Source organism: Pelodiscus sinensis, chromosome 22 (assembly GCF_049634645.1).
Source record: "Pelodiscus sinensis isolate JC-2024 chromosome 22, ASM4963464v1, whole genome shotgun sequence".
NCBI classification, from domain to species: domain Eukaryota; kingdom Metazoa; phylum Chordata; order Testudines; family Trionychidae; genus Pelodiscus; species Pelodiscus sinensis.
This window is the reverse complement of record NC_134732.1, coordinates 21,622,216-21,646,300: the sequence shown is the minus strand read 5'-3', so window position 1 is coordinate 21,646,300 and position 24,085 is coordinate 21,622,216. Positions and strand designations below refer to the sequence as shown.

Sequence of the window (24,085 nt, the reverse complement as noted above, 5' to 3'; positions counted from 1 at the left end):
ACGAAACACGCAAATTCATACGCTGGGCCAAATTCTCCCCTCGGTTTTTATCGGTGCATCAACTGGGTTGCATTAGCACTAGTGAGACGGGAATTTGGCCCTTCCCCTGCCACCATTCAGGGGGAAATTTGAGCCTGATAACAACTAACACAATATACAGACCTGGCATGATTTAGAACTGCTCGCAGCATGTTAAAAATACATTCAAGCATTAAAAATACATAGGGGCTATGTCTAGACTGGCATGATTTTCCGCAAATGCTTTTAACGGAAAAGTTTTTCCGTTAAAAGCATTTGCGGAAAAGAGCGTCTAGATTAGCATGGACACTTTTCCGCAAAAGTACTTTTTGCAGAAAAGCATCCATGCCAATCTAGACGTGGTTTTGCGCAAGAAAGCCCCGATTGCCATTTTCGCGATCGGGGCTTTTTTGCGCAAAACAATACCGCGTTGTCTACATTGGCCCTCTAGCGCAAAAGCCTTTCCGCAAGAGGGCTTTTTCCCAAATGGGAGCAGCACAGTATTTCCGCAAGAACACTGACAATCTTACATGAGATCGTCAGTGTTCTTGCGGAAATTCAAGCGGCTAGTGTAGACAGCTGGCAAGTTTTTCCGCAAAAGCAGGTGCTTTTGCGGAAAAACTTGCCAGTCTAGATGCAGCCTGACAGTTTTGCATCCCCAGAAAGATACTGGAACAAGCCCTGGAGAACAAAGTCCTCAGCTGATCCACCAAAGAAGTACAGCATAGGCTGGAGCACTGCACCGTTCTTCACACAGCCATGCTAATGCGATTCTGTCCTAGCATAAAGGGACTGCCTCTGTGGTGAACAGTCACGCTGCCTTCATGCCCCTTCAATCCAAGCCTCTCTGACGAAGGAGGCCCTTTAATGTAAGTTCTGAGGGTGGTGTTAGAATGTAGACAGCTGTCTGGGAACTGGCCTGAGACCCACCAAACTCTTTTTCCACAGACGACCAAGCAGCCATTACACGATAAATGCTTTTAATCACAATCAGCCTGGATTAATGATGTAAATACCCCTTATAAATGTTAACTGGATAAATGGTATCATTTCAAATTGGCTAACCGGGGTCCTGATCACCCACAGTGGGTGAAGGACTCCTCCTGTCCAGCCCTCCACGGCTGGAGGCTGCTCCGGCCAGCAGGGATCGTGCTGTACCACGGGTCAGGTGGGGGCTGCTCCAGCCCGATGGTTAATCAGTGTTACCCGGTTAACCCTTTATATCCCAAGCCTGGACAGGAAAGGTGACCTAGAGGTGAAATTTTCCATTACTACTCCGTTGACCCTTTCAGTTCCCCAAGGTAAGGATTGGCAAGGGTACACACGGGACATGTGGAAAGAAGAGAGTTTTGTCATCTTTTCCATTTACGGTGTCTTCCGCAAAAGAACCATCGAACTTTCTAAAGAAGGAAAAATGTCTTGCCTTTGCTTAGAAAGCAAGGCATTAGAAAAAAACATCACCAAATAGGTGATAGGCCAAAAAGGTGTCTGTGATTTTATGTGCTGCAGAATAAGTTTCTCATTCTTCATGACCAGAATGATATCTCTATTTATGCTTACAGAAATCTGGCCAGCTGTCTCAGCATTCATACTCTTGGTGACACTAAGAAGCCCTAAATGATCTCCGATTCAGCAGGCAGCTAACAAATCAGACTTTTCAGGACCATTCTTGATTTGGGTTCTAGCCCTGCTGAGCAGAAATTAACAAGAAATAGTATGAATTTGCTACCCCTTGTGGTGTCCACCACAGGACACAGAAATGTAGGAAAGTTGGAAAACTGAATTCTGTACAACAGAACTGCCTCATAAGCAAGTCAAGGATCCCCTTTCGGTTTGTTCTTGGCTGGTTATGTTCTTCGTTGTTGCTATCATTTACAAGACCACCTGATAAACTAATACTCAAGCTCTATGAGCCCCTCCTTCTCCTTTTCAGAGTATTGGTGTTTGCTTGGAGGTTCCTGAGAAAAGTTTTTCCATCTATAAAGGCTTTGAAAATGGCAGTTTGTTCATTTTTAGGCTAATTTTGCAGATGCAAACACAATCAAGCTCCTCTAAGGGACTGAACCGGAGCCATCATGGAAATGTCTCAATGTTTGTCTCGTTGAAAAGATGCCAGTGCAGTTAAAATGAAGAATATAGAGCGTAGCATGCTCTGAAGCCCCAGTTTACTTTTTGCTTACACAAGGTATTTCATGTGATCTATGTGAAATTCACAGGGCCGAGCAAGGAGCAGCCATAGAACTTGTTCTGCACCTTTGAGTTTTGAATATATTCACCACATGGCAATGCAAGGCATAGAAATATATATGTATTTATATAAAATTACATTCTCTGGACAGAAAAATAGAGACTAGACGGGAAGATTTTTTTCTGGCTCTCCTGCATCCTCATCTCTTCCCTATATAATTTATTAGACAGAAGCAGAACCCAAGCCTTAAGTCTCCAAAGACACATGCCAATTTTGTCCAAATGCAAACTCTGTCTCTGAGGCCCCTCTCTACAGCACCATCGCAAGACAGAACCTGATTGCCAAAACAAAATGACATCTTTGCATTCCATAACCTGTAATCAGACAGTGAATAATTTAAAACAAGACTGACTTAAATGGGGCAGTGAAAAATAACAAGGAAATAAGAGGACGTGTCAATGCAATATTATGAGAAGCCACATATTTAGGCTTAGAGTAACAAAGCTTCTATATTTTGGACATCCTGGCTATGCTTGGAAACTGGGCCTGCAGTCTAACCAAACAGGAATATTTGCTTTGGAAAGACATACAAATAATGATGCAATTTTTCATGCAAATAGAAATAAAAGAAAAATCCCCAGTCCTGATCAAGTCAAGGTCATTGCTTTATACTAAGGAGATATTTTCATCACATTGATGTAATCCCAGAGCTGTAACCATTTAAAATACAATATTCATTCTCTTTCCCTCTCTTGGAGTATGGGCCTAAAAGATCAAATGTAATATGAACACCCCCTGTCTTCTATCAAAATGTGTTCACATACACATTGCATTCAAATACTTTATCCAGTATTCGTGTAGGCTGAGGTTTTGAAAAATACTCTGGCTGTCAGCCTGAATGAAAGCCAATGGGAGCTGTGTTCCTAAATCACCTGGGCAATTCCCAAAATCCCACGCTGAGTCAATATCCAGTTCAGAGCAGGGCATCATCTAACCCAGTGATCTCCAACCTTTTTAAGCACAAGATCACTTTTTTGAATTTAAATGCAATGTAGGATCTACCTCAAATACCCTTGCCCTGCCTCTGCTATCTCCATTCTCCCTCCTTCTCTCCCCATTCCTTCCTCCCTTTCATAAGGCAGGGGCAGATGGTTGTGGTGCAGGCTCTGGTCTTGGATTAAGGGATTTGGAGTATTAAGGGATTTGGACTTGCTCTGAGCTGAGCCTGGGGCAGGAAGTTGGGGTGCACGAAGGGATTCCAGGTACAGGCTCTGTAAGGGAGTTTGGGCCTAATGGGGGCTCAGGGCTAGGGCAGGGGTTTGAGTGCAGGAGGGGGTTTATGACTGGGGCAGGGGTTCAGGACGCAGGCTCCAGCTGGACACTGCTTACCACAGGTGGTGCAGGGGGGCTAAGGCAGGCTCACCCCTGCCCTAGCCCTGCATCACTCTCAAAAGCAGCCAGCAAACTCCCAAGTCCTGCTGTGCCCCCCTCCATTCTGTGGAGATAGATTAAAGGGTGGGAGAGGGGGCACCCTAACATCGGCACTCAGCAAGCGGAGAGGGAGGGGGAGGAACAGCTCCAGGGCAAAGGGCAGGAGCTGCACAGCAATGAGGGGAGTTGCAGCTGAATTGCTGCATTTGATAGCCTCTTGGCCAGACCAGTCAAGATCACCTGTCGGAGGCTCCAAGATCTACCAGCAGATCCCGATCGACTGGTTGGTGACCACTGATCTAACCATGTATGGGATGCTGAGCAATATTATGTAGCATCTTAAATTAAAAAAAAAACCTTCCAACAAGGGGACTAATCTCACTCCCACAGCATATGAGTAGTTTAAGGATCACTTCACTCAGAGGAGAGTTGTACGAGGGCTCCAAGATTCTATCTTAGGGTATGTCTACACTACCCCCTAGTTCGAACTAGGGTGGTTAATGTAGTCATACGGAGTTGCAAATGAAGCCCGGGATTTGAATTTCCCGGGCTTCATTCGCCTAAAGCCGGCCGGCGCCATTTTTAAATGCCGGCTAGTTCGGACCCCGTGCCGCGCGGCTACACGCGGCACGGACTAGCTAATCTGAAGCCTAATCCGAACTAGCTAGTCTATGCTGCATGTAGCCGCGCGGCACGGGGTCCGAACTAGCCGGCATTTAAAAATGGCACCGGCCGGCTTTATGCGAATGAAGCCTGGGAAATTCAAATCCCAGGCTTCATTTGCAACTCCGTATGACTACATTACCCCCCCTAGTTCGAACTAGGGGGGTAGTGTAGACATACCCTTATTTATTTCCTCAACGGAGACAATTTTGCAGATACTGTGTCTAGTTCCTGGACAGCATTGCTCATGAGGGCCATAGGGACACTACCTAATCACAGTGATTGCATTCAGTGAAGCAGGATTACCTTAATAGCCGTTCGATGCAGGACATGCAGTAGTTGTGACCACATGGCACTTGGGCTGGATTCTCCAGAAACATTTTGCACAGAGGACAAATATATTTAGAGGAAACTTCAGCCATACACGTCTCCAGAGCCTCCCCAGAAGTTGGCGAGCTACTCCTAGCTGACGTATCGATGCCTGAGGCCAAATCGACAGTGCGTCCTGCCATGAAGATGGTCTGAAGGCTTCAGTTTAAAGCTGTGCCCAATATTCGTGTACAAATTTCCACTTAAACTTCAGATGCATGGGTAATAATTCTGAGAATACAAAAAAAACCAAAAAAAACAAAAACATGGATGCATATTTTGAGGGGGTTTTCCCTCTGAATTGCACAATCAATCTAATTCATCTGGATTATAGCAGGAGCCTGATAAATTAGTTAGATAATGGGCTATTCATTAATTATATGATACAGTTGGGGGGGAAATTAATACTAGCCAGTGATAGTTTACCCTGGATAAAGCTGCTGGATTATTTTGACCAAAATTTACGATGTGATTCACTTTTCACTTCTTAGTCATGCTAGAAGAATAAAGAAGAAAACAGGTTAGAACAAGGCTTCAAGAAACGTTTCCACTGTTAAAGAAGCAGCATCAGGTTAATTTAGGACCCACAATTTCATTTTTATAAAGACAAGATTGTACAAAATCTAAAACCCAATAGAAATATTTCCATTTAAAAAAAAATTCAACCATTGACAAATTTGCATTGTTTTCATTAAAAAAGTGAAATAGACTCATCTAGTGTATTTAGTGGTCTGAACTGCATGCAACATTTAAACAAATCACTAGGAATCAAGGAAAAGGAAATGATTTTATTTTTCATGTTTAAATAACCCAAATCTATCTACCTGTCTAACTGTATTTTTAGTGTGTTGGTCTGCCCATGTGTCCGTCTGTTCAAGAACTCCTCTTAATTGGTAGGAGCTTGGGCCACAAAATTTGCTATGCAGCTTCCTCTTCCCCTAACTTAAAGCCAGGTCAGGGTTTGGTTGAGCCAGGACAACTGGAAGCCCCAGGAAAAGGACGGTTTTCCATACCATGCAAAGGGAGGGGCTGCTGTTCGGAGACACATAATAAGAGAGTGGCCACTGGAGGCAGCCACATCACCAAGGGAGTGGCCAGAGGGACTGGGGCTCCGCCATCTTGCCTGCCAGCCCTCCATTAAATAGCCTCCCTGCTCCAAACCCTTTCCCCTCCTGGCTGTTGGCTGCAGCATCAGAAAGTGGTGGGGAGAACAAGCACTGGGCACCGGTAGGGTTGCCAGATGGTTTCAACAAAAATACTGGACACACTTCACACTCTACATTACATGTGATTTAGAAAACATTTCTATTTTCTCAATTTGTTTCCCAAACAGAAAGCTCAAATACTGGACTGTCCAGTTCAAAACCGGACACCTGGCAACTCAGGTTGCCAGATGGTTTAACAAAAAATACCAAACACCCTCCCCCCCTCAAAAAAAAACCACACTGGGAAAAAATTCTGTTGAGGAATAAAAAGGGGGGGGGAAGACCAAAGTTGTTAAACAAAAAAAAAAAAAGGCACTGTACCTTTAAATGGCCTGTGCTCCTCAGACCTCTGCCCCCACCAGACGCAGCAGGGGAAAGTTGTCCCCGCCGGGCTTCCCGTGCTCCCCACTCCCCCGCTCCTGCCAGAAAATTGTCCCCATCGGGCTTCCATCAGAGGGAAACAGGAAATACTGGACATTTCACGTCTGGTATTTTCTGGTTTTTTTTTTTACCAGACAGGGGACCTGAATACTGAACTGTCCGGGCGAAAACCAGACACCTGGCAACCCTACTGGGCAGGCTGGAGGGGATGGTAGGGAGGAGGGAGAGAACAATCCCTGGGAGGACTGGAAGGGGGGAGAACAGGCCCCAGGCAGGCAGGGGAATGCTGCGGAGAGTGGGGGAGAACACACCCCTAGTCCCTAGCCTCCTGCACTGCCCCCACATCCCTAAGGCCGTGCTTTGAAGGACTCAGGCAACACTGGGTAAGTTTGCTAGTTATTTAATCATGCAGGTCATGGTTTTCTTACTTTTAGGTGCAATTGAACACCACCCTTTTACTAATGTTTGTAAAATGACTGCATATAGATCTGAGTTTTTATGGCCAGTGCAAAGGAAAATCAGAAGACCTGCGTTACCAGTTCTACCTCACGTTTATTCCTTGACCTTTTGTAAATTACACCAGCTCCTCAAGGCAGATTTTTAAAAGTATTTAAATGCCTAATGATGCAGGCAGAAGACTAGACATCCATTTCCCATTGATTTTAATGGGAATTGGGAATTTAGCATCTGGATGCTTTTGAAAAATCCCATTAAGCACCCCTCCACACCTTTAGGTACCTGAACACCTTTAAGAATCTTCAGTGCTCAATTTCCTCATGTGTTACGTTGGGCTTGATAAAGCTCACCTATCTTTGAAAGTGCTTTGACACCTATGGATGAGAAGCGTTCTATAAGGATTATTATTAGCCGAATTCATTTTATAAAGAAAGGAAACCTTCACCAGTAGAGAAGCCAGAAACTCATGAACGAACGTTGTCCAAGCGGTGACCACACCTTTAAACTACAACAACAAAACAACTGGTTACTTGCCTTCTTGTAACGGCTGCTCTTTGAGATGCATTGTTCATATCCCTTCCAATCAGGGACATGCACATGCATGGTAGCTGGAAGATGTTTTCCATAGCAGCATTTGTTGGATGGCCCTGGGAACCCCCTGGAGTCACAACTTTATGGCTCTCAAAAGAGAGCCCTGTTCACTGTGGGTAGCAGGTAAAGGCAGCTGAAGCCCCGCCTCTTCCGCCACGCCCCTTCCCCAAGACCATGTCCCTTCCCAAACTTTTCCCCCAGCCAAGCCCTGCCCAATCCCAGCTGTGAGCTGGGGCTGCCTTCCTTTGCCTACATTACCCGCTGCCCATGCTGCTGACCTGTCACTCCCTCAGGGTATGTCTAGAGTACATGGCTCCGTCGACGGCACAGCGTGGTAGTCTGGATGCTCTGCAGTCAACAACGGAAGCCTTTGTCGACCGCTCCGGTAAACCTCATTTCACGAGGCATTTTATTTAAATTGCCACTTCATTTTCCTATGTCTAGTAAACTCATCAACATGGCTCCGTCGATGGAACCATGTAGTCTAGACATACCCTCAGTTCCTTCTTGCCCAATACTCCAACAGAGGGGAAGGTGGGTGGGTGTTGGAATGGACGTGAAGAACACATCTCAAAGAACAACCATTACGAAAAGGTGAACAACCATTTTTCCTTCTTCGAGGGTTTGTTCCTGCCAATTCCAATCAGGAGACTCAGGCCCAAGTTCAGGAGGTGGGTAAGAGTCATCCGATGACTAGAGCCCTTCTCTCCCAAAGGCTGTCTGGTCTCTGGCTGGCTGTAGGAGTGAATTGTGTGTGGTGAACATGCGCATGGGGGACCGCATCCCCGCTCTGCTGACTCCCTGCATGGGAACCTGAGCTAAGGACGCTATTGAAGAAACCTGAGCCCTGGTGGAACACACAGCCGTGGGATCGTGGCACTCACAGATGCAGGACGTGAGCCACGATGAAATCCATTGAGAAGAGACAGGAAGACCTCTTGCTCTTTCCGCCATTACCATGGATAACGGGGAGGGCTTTCGGAATGGCTTTGGTCTGTTGATGTCGAAGGCTAGCACTCTGTGGCCATCCAATGAGCAAAGCGTATGCACCCTGCCGCTCAACGGCAGCTTAGGCTAGAACACTGCGAGGAAGATGTCCTGGGAGATGAAACAACCTTTGGGAGAAAAGCTGGGTGAGGCCTATGCCAAACCTTGTCCTTGTGGAACACAGTGTGAGGAGGCTCTGATGTTTGGGCCCTGAGCTCTGACACTCTCCTGCCTGAGGTTATCGCTGCCAGAAACGCTGCCTTGTAAGAGAGAGAGAGGAAGAAGCATTTCACCAAAAGGCTGAAATGGTGGCTGCATGAGTCTGGGGAAGACCAAATGGAAGTCCCCAGCTGGGACTGGCTGTCGGACATGTGGAAATAGTCTGTCAAGACATGTAAGGAAACAGCTGACTATAGGATTAGCAAAGACCAAGCCACTCTCTGCGCCTGGGCGGCAGGCAGAGATGGAAGCCAGGGGAACTCTCCATTGGGTTCGGCCATAGGGCTTCCACACCACGAGGTGCAGTGACTCCAGGTTTGAGTGCTGGAGAGGGCTGTGACCCTGAGTAAGTCCGGGAGTAGCAGCAAGGTGACTGGAGCTTCCACGGACATTTGCAGGAGTGATGTGTACCAGCGCTGGCGGGGCCAGGCTGGAGCTATCAATACCAATGAAGCTTGTTCCCTTCGTATCTTGGGGAGCCCCTTGTGAACGAGAGGGAGGGGTGGAAACGCATGTAGAAGACCTCCCGGTGGGAGGAGGAATGTGTCTTCCCAGGCTGTGATTCAGGAAGGAGCAAAACAGCTGACACTTCCTGTTGCATCAGGCGGCCAACAAGTCTACGTGGGGAAAGCCCTGATGAAGGAAGACTGAGATCATGACCTCCGGGTGACGGGACCGTTTGTGGCCAGGGAATGACCCTGCTGAGGGGGTCTGCCAACTCATTCTATACCCCAGGAAGGTCTGATGCTTGCAGGTGCATTGAATACTGTGCACAGAAGTCCTGTGGCATTAGGGCTTCCTGACACAGGGAGAGGAGAGGAGTGTGTATTGGGGACATAGCCATCAGTGGGTTGTGGCCCATTTACTTATCACCCAGGCCTACCCTGCCCCCAAGTCCAAGTTCCTGCCCAGGGTGCCAGCTGGGGTCCAGGATCGGGGCTTGCTCAGCCTACCCTCCTGGTGCTCCTGCCAGCTAAGGTTGGGGCACAGAGGCTTGCCTCATTCTGCCTGCCTGCAGAACTGGGGGAAGAGGGCGAGAGAGACTTGCCCTGCTCCTCCTGGCCAATGCTCCTGCTGGGGGTCATGGTCAGGGTATGGGAGCTTGCCCCACTCTGCCTGCCCACCGCTCCAGTTGCATAGCCAGGTCAGGGATACGTCCTGCTCGGCCTGGTTGGCAGTCTTGCTGGGGAGCGGGATTGTGTCATCGGGGCTTGCAAGCCCCCGGAACTGATACAAATAGGCTTATGCCAGGTGCACTACTCTCGTTCTCCGACACTGATGTGGAGAGTATGTTCAGCCTGAGACCAGAGGCCTCATGTCCCGAGGTCCTGTGCTCCCCTAGCCCAAGGCGGATGTATCCATCAGGAGCGAGAGAGACGGCGGAGGGTTGGTGAAGAGGACCCCGCATACTACTCGAGTTTCCCAAGGAGGGAGTTGAGTACTGAGCAAGGCAATGTTACAGTCTGTCCAGCTGCCCTGGACTGGCCAATACACTGATGCTAGTCACAACGGACGAGGTCAAAGTCTGAGTCTGCCATGCTGTATTATACAGGTATGAGCTGCCCCGTGCCCTAGAAGTTTCAGGCAGTTCCTTGCTGTGGTGGTGGGGAGTTATCCGATAGCCTGAACGATGTTGCTGAGGGTTTGAAATCTCCCTTGTGGGAAGAACGCCCTGACCTGTGTCAAGTCCAGCATTGCCCCCACGAACTCTATCCTCTGAACTGGGAACAGTTCCCCTTATTCAGTAGAAGGCCCAGTTTGTCGAATAACTCTCTTATGAAGACAACTTGCATCTCCACTTGAGTCCCGGATCAGCAGTCTTTGAGCTACAGGAACACCTGTACCTGTCGCCTGTGCAGGAACATGGCCACATGACTCCCATGCACTTGGTGAACAGATAGTGGGTGTTGCTCATCCCAAACCAGAGGTATTTTCTGTGGGACTGGGTTATTGCCATGTGAAAATATGCATCCTTCAAGTTGAGGGCAGCATACCAGTCTCCTGGATTCAGTGAAGAGATGATGGAGGCCACAGAGATTATGCAGAACCTGAGTTTCTGTATGAACCTGCGCCCTCCTTTGGCTTTTGCTACTATGAAGTACAGGTTGGACCTCCCTGGTCCGGCACTCTCAGGATCTGACCTGTCCCGGAGGGGATTAGTTGGACCCGGGGAAGTCTCTCCCCTTCTGGCCTGCGCTAAACCACTGCCCGCGCTCCTCCTCTTTCCCGGCTTGGGCTCTAGCCCACTCTGCTGCTGCCTGGTTGCTCCCTGGGACAGAGCTCTCACGCTCCCCATGGCTCCGCTGCTGCTGAGGCTGGAGCTGCTTGTCTGGTGCCAGGGCCGGAGTTGCATGGCTACTGCTGCCACTGGGGCCAGATTTCCCTGCTGCGCCGCCTGCCCCTGCCCTCACACGGGGCTCCCGGATGAGTTGCCAGCCACCCCCTTACCCCACTGCACTTCTGCCCCATGGCCAGACTTCCCTTTACCTGGACTCTGTGGCCCAGGTACATCTGTGGTCCTGCCCCTAGCAATAAGCATGAGGGCACCTCCTGGATAAGGTGTTGCTCATGCGAAGGGTCCCTGAAGAGGGACAGAGGAGTGGAAAGGCAAGAGGGCACAGAATTGAATGGAGTATCCCCTCTTTACCACGGGGAGCACCCAGCGGTCCAAAGTGATATAGGACCATGCATGGTAGAAAGGGGATAGTCAGGAAGAAAAGGTAAGTGGGATGGATCCAGTTCTTGCTCTGGTGGGGCCCTCCCTCCTCACAGGGTCTCAGAGCTTGGGCTCCAGCTTAAGCCCGAATGTTAGCCACAATCCCACAGTCTGAGCCCATCAGCTGACACAAGCGAGCAGTAGATATTTAATTGCAGTGTAGACATACCCTTAAGTTTGGCTCAGGATTCTTCTTCACTAGAACTCCTTCAGATATAGGTAGGACCTTACCAAATGCACAGCCATGAAAAACTATCATGGATCATGAAATTTGGTCTCTTGTGAAAGCTCATATTTTGTTGTGCTTTTACCCTCTCCTATACAGATTTCACGAGAGAGCCCATTGTTTCTCAAATCAGGGGTCCTGACCCAAAGTTACTTTGGGGAGGACCATGATATTGCCACCTTAATTCTGCTCTGATTTCAGAGCTGGGCAGCTGGAGAGTGTTGGCTGTTGGCTGGATGCCCAGCTCTGAAAGCAGCACCCCAGCAGCAGTGCAAAAGTACAAGCGGCAATACTCTTACTTCCGTGCTGCTGCTGGCAACGGATGTGTCTTCAGAGCAGAACTCCTGGCCAGCAGCTGTCGCTCTGTGGCTGCCCAGCTCTGATGACAGTATTGCCACCAGCAGAAATAAGGGTAGCAGTACTGCAACCCCTCCCTCCCCCAAAATAAACTTGTGATTAACTCCTTGTTGGGTCAGGATCCCTCCAATTACAAATGCATTTAAATAGAAAATGTCACAAACTGAAAGCATATTTACCAATTTTAAAATTCCATGACTTGAAATGGACCAAAATGGACTGTGAATCTGATAGTATCCTAGTTGTAGACTTAGAGGGCAGTATCTTCTAGGGAAGAATGGCAGAAAGCAAAACTACAGACTTGCAACGTTGCTCCTTGGGTTTTCGCAGAAGGCTGCACTGCCACAGCTCTGAATTTTGTCTGACTGTTTTTCCTTTCCTGTATCTATCTTGGACAGTTGGTATCATTTTAGGTGTCATTTTCCTTGCCAACTACCTTTCTGGGTTCACACATTCCCTTCTATAAGGATTTGACACTATCCATTCTTGTTTTCTAAATATAAAAGCTTCATGTGGTTTTGAGAACATGATCCTTATTTCCCCATCCAGCTATAAATATTAGTGCCAAATCCTCAGCTGGCATAAATCAGTATCACTCCCGTCAAGTCAATAAAGTATTATCCAAAGCTCTGGGCACTGTTTCACTACTAATCAAGACCTTTGTGAGTTTTGGTTTATTTTTTTTATTGCAAGACCAGCAATTTTGACGAATTCACATTGCTGTTATTGGCAGGATGTATTGTAGCAGTAAAAGGCTTTTGAAGCAAGCTGACGTGGTATAAAATTAAACCACAGGACAACCTAATTTGTTGAAATATCATTAAGTGTCTGCTAAACTCACAAAAGCCAGGAAACTCTAAGTTGAAAGAGGAAAACTACCAAAAGACCACGCTTTAAAATTAATCATGCCCAGCTCAAGCAAAATTTAGAACTAAGAACATTACCCAGTGCTCAAGAACTCTGCAACACCTGCTCATAAAAAGGAATAAATAAGGCCATCCTGGACTTTTTCAGCTTTAATTGTGCATTTCCTGGGTTGTGTGGGCAATGGGACCTGCTGCAGCACAGGGAAACCTAGTTTCCAAAGCACCAATACTCAGTGAGGAGAATGGTAGCTATGCCATCTGTGGACAGAGTGTAGCTTTTATGATCAATTGGCAGCAGCACTTACACTTGATACTACAGTGACTGCTATCAAAAAGGTTCTTGCATCCTATAGAAGGCTAGTCATTCTCTTGCTCATTAATTTTAACATACAATGATGGTTCCTTTGGATAATGTTAAAAAATTCACTGTCAATTAATTTAGATCTGATCCCTCCACCATGGGCTATCCTCCCTAGAGGGATAATACCAAAGTCCAATACAGAGCTTTCCATCAGTAGCTCATAGAGGTTTAAAAAGGAGATCAGTAGCATGACCCCCATTTTACAAATGGAGAAAGGGTGGTTCAGAGAGGTAAAATGAGATGTTCAATGTGACCCAGCAAGTCAGTGGCAAAGCCAAGAATAGAATCTGGGTCTCTGAAGTCCCAGTCCAATGCTGTATCCACTAGGCCAGTGATACTCAGACCACCATGGTTCAGGAGCCAAATTAGTGATCAACATTACCCAAAGAGCCAGAGTAGTGAGAATTCATTCATGGGTGGCGGATGTAAGAGGCAGGGGAAGGAACTGCCTGTCCCCACTCACACTCTGCTCCCAGAATGTCAACTGTAGGTGTACTAGGGGCAGAGTGTTGCTGCCCACAAGCTTCCACCCTCCCTGTGCTCTGGGAGGCTGGGACCATGTGCCAGTCCGCCCGCCCACCCCAGGCTGGGGGCGTGGGACACTGCCCCACCACCCTGTGGTGCAGGTGGGGGGAGGGGACTAGGAGGCAGCTTGGTTCCCGTCAGGGGCAAGGCTTTGGCAGAAGGGGCGGGGTTGGGGACTTGCCTCCCGTAGCCCTACGTTCACCTACCGCCCATGAGTTCATTGTTTCATTTGCTACTATTCTCACCAAGTACTATTTTATTAACTACTATTGGTCACTAACATAATACAAGCATCCTGATTTAGTTAATAACCAATCACACCGTGTTTTAATATCATGTGCTGCAAAGAGCCACAGGAGACACATTAAAAAGCCACTTGTAGTGTTTAAAAATTAAGATTTTTTTCTTAAATTATAAATTGCTATTTTTAGAGGACCTACACAAAATAAGGTCTTTGTGCTACCTCTACTGTTTCTGTTAATAACAAACCAAGAAGGTGGGATTCAAAAGTTGTGCGCATCCCTGGGGAATACTGCTACAGGACATGGGTAAAGAAACAAAAGAAAAATCACATCATGTTTCACCAGCAGAACAGAGGAGAAATCAATCTTAAAAAAAAAAGGGGGAGAAAAATGGTTCTTTAAAAAAATACCTGAGAAAAAAGCAATTGGTAGTATTATTCCAACTAGTGAGCCATATATACAAGATTTGATATTAAGAAGTGCCTTAGTGACTCTACAACATTTCTACAATCAAAGATACACTCTCAGAAGTATACTGATTCATTCTTTTCTCTGTTTAAGTACATCATCAAAATTTAATTCAGAAATAGTTCTTAGTTTTGTTTTGGTTATTTAATTAATCCCCTTATTGTTCTATGAAACATATAAACACAATTGCTGAAATAATTTCTAGTAAGGATTAATAATACCAAGGACAAAATCTGCTCTATTTAAACCCAAGCTGTAGCAAACATTTTTCCTAATTTTTAAAATACAGATTGTTCCCCTAACTCTCCCCCACCGAAAAAAATCTGCACTATTTATCAAAAGAAAATGATATGCAACAAGCAAACAATAATGTAAAAGCTGGATGAAAGATCTCTATATAATAAATAGTAACATTTAGAGACAACTTACCAAGTGAGTTAAGAACTTAAAATTCTTAGCATATCACCAGCAAGAGGAAACACTAAGTTCAATTTCTCTCTAAGTGGGATTCCCCTACATCACATGTTGGGTTTTTTTTCCATTTACAAGCAGCATGCCTACTTTTTTGCCCTTGTTTTGCACTGCTTTCTTTTAATCCTTGTACTAGTCACAATACCAAACCACAAAGTGACCTTTCTTGTACCAAACATTCTTCTTAGATTTCATATCCACTCTAAAATTTTATAAGGGTTTACTGTTAATAACCAATACAGTATTTTAATGCTCAGAATCAAAAAGCACATTTTATTGAGACGGCTACTTGGAAACATCACAGGCAACTTCATTTTTGTGAATGTACTATTTCCCCATCACCTACATTGGTTTGCTGTTATTTAAATGCAACTACCTATAAAAATGAGAACATTGATTTACTTACTCCATATTTCAGGGCCTGATTTGAGTTTGTGCATATATAAGGATAACTGAATATGTGAAGATATGCATGATCAATACACATCTGTTTAAAATAAGCAAGGAAACCAGGTTGAGGACGGCTATGCCTACTTTCTTTTTATGCTCAAAACAGGCTTGAAAAAAAATCTGAAAATATAATTGATTTAGCCGTGTGAAATCATTTTATATCTTTAGTATTACAGTGGAAACATAAAATGTCAGTTAATAATGCGTGAGGCTGTTTTAATCAAAAATAGCTCATCTTGTTATACACCCACAGCATGAACAAAAACATATTAGAAAAATATCACACAACATCACATACACTGCAGGTGCTTCTGTCATAGCCAAATCCTATTGATTGCTGTTTTTAAATATGTATTATGTTTCTTCAATAGGTCTGTGAATTCTTCAGTTACCTGTACACTACCAACAGTTTCCATGTAAAAAACAATAATTGGTTGTGCAGATTCAAAAAGCATCTAGCAAAACATGACACGTAAATTAGGTACAAAGATATTTCTTGTGAAATCTGTTTGCTAATAATGATATTTTACAGCGCTCCTGTCATTCCAAAAGATCCCAAAATGCATTCTAAACTACAATATATTCAGTGCACATACACATACTGAAATGCAGTGTCACCTAAGAGGCTGCACTGTTGCAGTTGGATGAGCTACTGGTGTAAACATGCAAAGCAGAAAAGTGCTGTGCGGACAATTTTGACCAAGGTCATCGTGTTAATTATGTCTTCTACAAAAGGTGAAAGCAGAAAATTGAATGTTCACACAGAGCGTTTGTCTGAAAGATTTTCAAACAGTAAATGGCATGGAATTCAGTTTATAGGCTTCAAAAGAATAAAGCGTTAAGTTATTCCTTCCTTTATTTGTATCCAGGACAGAGATTCTGCACTACAGGCAGTCCCCAAGTTACGCGGATCCGACTTATGTCGGATCCGCAGTTACGAACGGGCCTTTTCTCATCCCGGAGGACTGGAGCGGCGGGAAGCCCAGATGCGCTGCAGTCCCGCCGCCCCCGTCCTCCGGGGCGAGAAAAGCTGCTCCACGTCTCCCTGGTCTGCTGGGGGGGGGGAGTCCCTCCCCCCCCCGCAGCAGACCAGGGAGACGCGGAGCAAAGCCTTGGAGCACACCCGCAGCGGGACAGCCCGGGCGCGCCCGGGCTGTCCCGCTGCGGGTGTGCTCCAAGGCTTTGCTCCCCGTCTCCCTGCAGACCAGGGAGACGCGGAGCAAAGCCGCGGAGCACGCCTGCAGCGGGACAGCCCGGGCGCGCCTGGGCTGTCCCGCTGCGGGCGTGCTCCAAGGCTTTGCTCCTCATCTCCCTGGTCAGCAGACCAGGGAGATGGAGCAAAGCCGTGGAGGACGCGAGCGGTCCCGCCACCCGCGTCTCCCTGGTCTGCTGGGGGGGGGGGGTGCAGCTACTGTACCAACCCGGCAGCACCCCAGCTGCTCTGCCCCAGGTATCCTGATTCAGCCGCTGCTGGTCAGTTTCAGCAGCGGCTGAATCAGGACGCCTGGGGCAGAGCAGCTGGGGTGCTTCTGGGTTGCTCCAGTAGCGCCGAGGAGCCGCGCTACTGGAGCAACCCAGCAGCACCCCAGCTGCTCTGCCCCAGGCGTCCCCAAGTCAGCCGCTGCTGAAACTGACCAGGGGCTGACTACAGGAAGCCCGAGGCAGAGTTGCTCTGCCCCGGGCTTCCTGGAATCAGCCGCTGATCAGTTTCAGCAGCAGCTGACTTGGGGACGCCTGGGTTTCTTAAGTTGAATCCGTATGTAAGTCAGAACTGGCGTCCAGATTCAGCCGCTGTTGAAACTGATCAGTTTCAGCAGCGGCTGACGCCAGTTCCGACTTACATACAGATTCAACTTAAGAACAAACCTACACTCCCTATCTTGTACGTAACCCGGGGACTGCCTGTATATATTTCAAATCTAATGCTTACTTCTCTAACACTATATATTTCAGCTAATTATTGTCTTGTTTCCTGTTATAATATGTTTCGTAGAGCATTGCTACCCAAGAGATAGCTGCAGTTCAGTGCCTAGTGAAATAAGTCCTATATATACATATGCAGATATTATGTAAAAACATTTTATGAGCCTTCAAACTAAGAGACATGATATAACTTATGAAATTAACAAATCTTTATGAGAATTATTTATTTGAAAAAATGAAGCCCAGTATCAAACATTGGTACATACAATTAAAACACAACAAATTAAAAGGCCAGCTTTCTGATATATAAATACATTTTTTGTTATTTACAAATTGTGCCTTAAGCATTACTTGTTCACAACTTTCTGGTACTGGATTACAAAATCTGTTACTAACCATTCAGCAGAGAACATGCCACCTGTTTGCTGAGCTAGGTCCTATATACTGGGAGTTAAATTCTCTGTTCCAACTAAGACGTATAGCACAGAACTTACAGGACAGGGAGGGGAGGCAATTAAGGTAGTTGCATCCTGATTCTGGGCTGCTCAGAGGCTAGTGTGATCCCCAGCATACTTTGAGCAACCTTATTATAGATCTTCCACTGTTCCTGCACCAGGGGAATCTTCCCTAGCAGGATCTCTGGCTTCTTGCCCTCCTTTACACTTCATCTAGTATAGTGAGATTGGTGTAGTGGTGAAGAACTTACCCTTTACTCAGGCAGTAAAGTGCTAGATGTACTGTAAAACCTCAGCAGACAAAGAGGTTTGATAGAAAAACACTTCATTCAAAATGTAAATCCATTTTAAATAATGTTACCCCATAAATGAGATTGTGTGAGATGTATCACTGTATATTTTAATATCAATTGGTATGACAGAATATAAATGAAGAAAAATACAGTTGTAAAAACAGCATTTGATAAAAATACAAGGAAAATAAAATTAAAGAAGGGTTTTGCTTTAATAAGGTATTGCATTTCAATGGTTCCAACTGTTTTGGCACAAGGCAGTATTTCTCTCTTCCTTTTTTAAAAATTGAATTTTGTTTAATTTCATTGGATTTCAAATATCTTTACAGTATTTCTGCTATAATCCCCAACTCACCTTAGTGTCAATGCAAAATGCTACAATTACAAAATAATTATCTCCTAAAAACAGGTGCTGTTAAATATAAGCAAAGGAAGCTTTCCAAATAAACTTAATTATGAATGTAAAAGTTTGGAAAGAATTACTAAACAGCTAGGAATAACTATTTTAGGGTGACTTAATATGCAATTTTTTACTCAACAGAGTTCTCCCAAGGAAGTTAACAACCACTGATAAAGAGATCTTCAGAAAATTCTTCCATTGTATCTACAAACGCTTTACAAGATGCACAAGCTGTATTTGAAGGCCACCACTCAATCCAAGTCATAGAATCTAATGGATACTGGTATCTACACAGACAAAAGAGAAAACTCATTATCTCTTTTTTTTTCACTCCTTAAGTACTAAACATAAGAGAACATTCTGATATTAAATGGATTTCTTTGAGCTTATTTTCCTTTGTTTTAAATGTGAACAGCTGAAGAAGTGTATTAGCATAAACACACTGGGTTACAAAAATGGATTAAACAAGTCCTTAAAAATTGATTCTGTTAAAATAAATGGTGCAATCAGAGGTGTACAAGCACTTTGCCACTTATGACTAGAATGAAGTATGTCATGCTTTGGAAAGAGCTCAGCACATCTGGATAATAATTTACTTACTTGAAACTGAAACCAGCTGCTATCTGAAAGGCCTCCTTTCCCATGATCAAATACTGATTTCCTGGATTCAGTTTAACATCAGTACAACTCTTCTTTTTAACAAAGGTGATTTCAGTGTTTTTTTTGGCAAAAGCCTCTCCTGAAGTTGAAGGGAATAGAGTCATTACAGAGGACAATTTCACAGAAAGAATAATAATAATTAAAAAAAAAAACCTGGCCTCAATTTTCCAGGGCCACGCCCATTAATTAGGCGTAACATACTGATATGATAGTAAAATCAAAAAAAGAGGGCAAAAAGCCAAGTTATCCATTATCCACTAATTATGTAACCGAGAAATTCAGATGAATCAAAACATTGATTTCCAGCCCTTTGGAATCAATCTAGAAAAAATAAATACATGGCAATTTGACTTCCAAAACGTATACAAACCAAATCTGTTTACCATGATAAATGCAAGTACAAATGGTAAATCATGAGAAGACACACAACTCCTACTGAGTTGCTCAGCTAAACTGCTGCCCACTTAGCTGCACCCAAATTCTACTTTATAAAAGCAAGTATTATTGTTTCCTTTCCTTGAACCATGTTCTCCTTGTTTGCCTGTATAGATTGTGAGATCCTCTGCATGGGCCTCTGGAGACACCATAAACAGCAACAATAACAACAGTGTTAATAAAAGTTTAAATACAGTGAAACTGGTGAAAGACACTAGCTTTCAAATATTAGCCCAAATTCATAGAGTACAATTAATTTCTACATTTATGCAGAGACCTCTTAGCACTGATTTTTATTCCTGCTTCAGTGGTCATAGAAGGGAGCCTTCATTGTAAATGAAATAATTAAATACATTACAATTAGTATTTTTACCTCTTTTATAGAGATCCAGAAGAGTTGCAGCATACTTAATAAAACTACCTTCTTCATGGGAGGACAAGATGTTCACCTTATAGACTATAAAGAAAAACAGTTACTTCTGTTTCAGGCAGAGTTCTTCCCTTTGCTCTCCACTACATCCATGTAGATCAGTGTTTCTTAGACCGAGGAACACCACCAAACAATAATTTTTTTATGGGGAACACCAAAGATTTTTTGTTCACAAAAAAAAGGTCAGGGGGAAAAAGAATCGGGGGAAAATTATTGAGGAAAAAAAAGGGTTGGGGAAAAGTTATTGAGCAAAAAAAAAAAAAATCGCCTGACCCTTTAAGGGTAGCCATTTGAATGCTGTTGTTCTCTGCGGTACACCTCCGACTGCTTCGCAGCACACTCATATACCGCGGAACACAGTTTAAGAAACACTGATGTAGATCATCTACAGATGTTCACGTGGATAATATTATGAACATTTGTAAAATGTATTGTTTGTCAAACTGAAACACTTAGAAAGCGAATCAAATCTCATGATTTAGCATATCAGCTGATTGCTCATGGATGGACAGGCACCTGACATACATTGCAATGAAGTGCAAGTGCTTTCCCGCTGCTCTCTGCAGCACCTAGCAGTAGCTACTGCCAGAGAAAGGCAACTAGACTTAATAAACCTGAAAAGTATTTCCAATTTTTCTTAGATATTTTCAAGAAATCATCACAAACACACATAAAATGCACCATAATTAATTAGGAAGGTTTTATTTATTTGTGCATTACAATGTACTGTATCTATTTTACAAGAACACTGAATCTTGCACTAAAGAATGTCAAGCGCATCAACCACCCACACCTACTTTTTTAATCACAATCAAGATTATGTATGTTGCAATTTTTTAAACTACTCACTTGTCATATTGTTATTCATCCAGAGTCATTCTCTAAAACTGAACTTGATTGTAAGTCTCCATGGAATCTAAATTCATTCAGAACTCTGCTACTCAAACTATGTCTGAATTTTTAACCAAATCATTTACAAGTAAGCATTACAACAGTGTTTATTAATTTCCACATATTCTAATTACAAAGGATTAGTGTTGGAAAAAAATGATTGTTTTTGGCAGCGACAGAAAATGATTCAGCATTTCACTAACTCTTGCACAAACTGTGCTGGCTACAAGTATATTTTTAACATGAATCTAGCACAGATTTCCATAACTAAGGAGGACAGGGTTTTTTAAATCCGAGAACTGCCTTACAGAACCATGGTATAGACTTGGAAGACGATAAGTGACAGGATGATTTGGCCAAAATACCAATTTCACAAAGGACAGAAGCCAGGCTAAAATGCTGTTATCCTAAAACATGGTTAAGTCAAAATCGTATACATCGTTCTGATCCCAACACTGACAAGTCTTTAAAAAACAAAAATATGTTTAAATAGCTCTATGGGACATAGTCTCCCTTTTTGTATTTGGGGTGTAAAATAAAAAGCAAACAACACAAAATCAAAGCCTATGTGAGAAGAACGTTAGGGATTACATTATCTGCTTTTAACCAACAAATTACAGAAAACTCAACTGAAGCTTTGTTCACAATTTTGCCTGTGTGTCTAAATATCAGAACACATTATACAGCACAGCAAATTATCACTATTCAGAGACTCATATAAAACCCAGAGACATATAATGTATGTGTGTGGGTGAGTACACTGTCCTTTGGGACTGGTGTAAACCTGTGCTTCTATTTTTGATTGACTTTTTTTCTAGGGGAAAGGTTTCTCACACCCTTTTCTGCCTATTTTGGCATGCAAAATTAGAAATGTATATGCTGTACAGTGTTAATTCCAGTGTAATGCTGCTCTTTCACAGGAATGAAACAAGCTTATCTAAATCCTCAGCACTGCAGACATATCTGAAATGGGGTAATTTATTTTGCAAAATTCAGCTGAAAATAACCACAGATGAGTTTTAATTCTAAAAAAATGTGTTTTATTTTAAAGACTTCTCAGTGAAAGGTACATTTTCAGGTCTGTCTTTCAGGCCAGTAGATCTACACGCACAGTCTACGATAAAGTACCAGAACCAATCCTGACAGGTATTCATCAACCTCGACTCTTAGGGCATGTTTACACTAAGGATGTTAAATTGCGGTTAACTGACTACTCAAGTAGTTGAGGGAATTTCCATCAACTACTCAATTAGTTGATAGGCACTTCCACATTCCTCCTGCTCGGGCTCTTGTACATTTCAAAGGAGGAATGCAGAACTCTGCCGGGGGCCAGGAGGAAGTCCCGCTGACTCCAAGCTGCACTTGGGTGTGCCTGCTTTGAAATGTACAAGAGTCCCCAAAGGGGGCTCTTGTGCATTTCAAAGCCACAGTGCCCTCATGGACCCCTGCTGACCCTGGGCTCCATGCTGTGCTGCGCAGAGCCCGGGGTCAGCTGGGGACTCCGTGCAGCATTTCCAGTCCCCAGCTGATCCCAGGTTCCGGGAAAATGCTGCGCGGAGCCCAGGATCAGGAATCGACTAGTTGGCTGACTATCTGATAAGCATTTGATAATCAGCTAGTCAACTAGTCCTTAATATCCTTAGTCTGCACTAGGAAATTTAGAAATAACTTATTTTGAAATAATAACTCCTGAAATAACTGTTTCAAAATAGTGTTTTCTGACTACAGGGAAGCCTCAAAATTAGTCTGAGGCAGGGTCTCTTAATGGGGACATGCTACGTCAACAGTGGAGCATCCACACTACTGCTATTTTGAAATAACTATTTCAAAATAAGCATTATTCCTCATGGAAAGCAAGAGTTGTTATTTTGAAATAACCAGCCTGTTATTGCAAAATAATGGTCCTGCTAGTGTGGACACTCTGCTTGTTATTTCAAAATAATAAAAGTTATTTCAAAATAACTCTCTAGTGTAGGCCAGGGCCCACTGACTTAAGCAGGAGTTGAGAGCCTTCAGATCTTCTTAGGAGACAGGCAACTCTTCAGAAATTAGGACCATTACCTCTATGTAATTTCCACCAAAGTTGTGTTTGTCTAAGTTTCAGTATTTTAATTTATAGACACTAATAGGGGTATGATTGCCTCTATGAGTCCATGTTGTTGTTAACAAGAGTCACATGCTTCCAAATGTACTTATAGAAATATTGAATTGTGATGCATTTCTCAAAACAACATATTTTAAAATATAAAAGGTGCACTAAGTAGCATTTCATCATCACTCAAACACATTTGTGCTCATTTGTTTTTCAAAGTAATAAGTACTGATCATTCAAATCTTACCATATGCAATGCTTTTCTGGCATGCAGCGTCTCTCCTCCTATCAGCAGTTATTGTCAGATCTAATTTCTTTTGCATTTGGCTGCATTCCCCTATGTTTATTGAAAAAATAGGTCATTACCATTAAAAAGCAATATCAGCACAAGCTTTCTGTTAAAGTACAATTAATTTCTATTTGCTCATGGTAATCTAACACAGAAGCACATTTCCAAATAGCACCAATGGAGGTAAGCTACTCAATTCCCATTTAGTCAACAGAACTGAAGTCAATGAATCATGGAGCTAAATTCCACACATCTTTTTTTTACATTTAGAATGTAATGAACCTTTAATTTATTTCAAAGGCAACACGTGCTGTTCTAAAGTAGAATACATAGCTCCTTCACTGCTATATAAAAGTTCTCATCTACAAGGATCCCGAAGCATTAAGCTGTGTTCTCCAACTAACTGCAGCAGAATGGCAATTTTAACAATGTTTACCTTCCATGCATTTGCACTCAGCTCCTTCACACAATCTCAGAAGTTTGTCATTTCCATAAGGGTTATAAAACATGGAGCACTGTTTATCTACAGAATTGAACAAGAAAAAATAAGTACATGTATATACCATCCATACCTCTTCATCCAGATAACATAGGTTAAAAGTTAGGGAAAAGGGAGACGCTGTTAGTTTCTTAAGAAACTTCTAAGAGCAAAATACCTGAATTTGAAAACTAGAACACATACCTGGTGCATGATATTCAAACACAGTGAATGTGGCAGGGCTCCGCATTCCAACACGGTAAATCTCCCCTACTCGGAATGCAACACACAGGAATTTACTAGCCGGCACCTGTTTGAAGAATGCACTAATTAGAGAAACTCCAAAAGGAAGCACTGTACAGGCAGTCCCCGGGTTACGTACAAGATAGGGACTGTAGGTTTGTTCTTAAGTTGAATTTGTATGTAAGTCGGAACTGGTACATATTGTAGGGGAAACTCTAGCCAAACATTTCTCCAGAGCTCAGTTTTATTCTCCCACACCTCACTTCCCTCAGTCCTTTATTCTCAAGCTGAGGTGTCTGCTGAGAA

The 24,085-nt window shown here is 43.8% G+C and overlaps 2 protein-coding genes across 4 annotated transcripts in view; both read right to left on the bottom strand.

The window, feature by feature from the left end:
* TRAF1 (TNF receptor associated factor 1) overlaps positions 1–14,784 on the bottom strand; it is a 78,648-nt gene extending 63,864 nt beyond the window's left edge. Inside the window, exons 1-3 of one of the 2 annotated variants that reach the window (XM_075905476.1) lie at positions 14,699–14,784; positions 5,096–5,165; positions 4,607–4,900 (exon numbers count right to left, since the gene is read on the bottom strand). In XM_075905476.1, the coding sequence (XP_075761591.1) occupies positions 4,607–4,812 (206 nt within the window). In that variant the 5' untranslated portion in view covers positions 4,813–4,900; positions 5,096–5,165; positions 14,699–14,784. Of the gene's footprint in view, positions 1–4,606; positions 4,901–5,095; positions 14,679–14,698 lie in introns of those variants that run through there. The other variant, XM_075905477.1, reaches the window with a different exon arrangement.
* A 3,158-nt stretch (positions 14,785–17,942) lies between these two features.
* C5 (complement C5) overlaps positions 17,943–24,085 on the bottom strand; it is a 66,226-nt gene continuing 60,083 nt past the window's right edge. For both annotated transcript variants that reach the window (XM_025183489.2, XM_006120776.4), the window contains exons 36-41: positions 23,741–23,846; positions 23,495–23,581; positions 23,017–23,106; positions 19,730–19,813; positions 18,862–19,000; positions 17,943–18,548 (exon numbers count right to left, since the gene is read on the bottom strand). In XM_025183489.2, the coding sequence (XP_025039274.2) occupies positions 18,419–18,548; positions 18,862–19,000; positions 19,730–19,813; positions 23,017–23,106; positions 23,495–23,581; positions 23,741–23,846 (636 nt within the window). In that variant the 3' untranslated portion in view covers positions 17,943–18,418. The remainder of the gene's footprint in view (positions 18,549–18,861; positions 19,001–19,729; positions 19,814–23,016; positions 23,107–23,494; positions 23,582–23,740; positions 23,847–24,085) is intronic.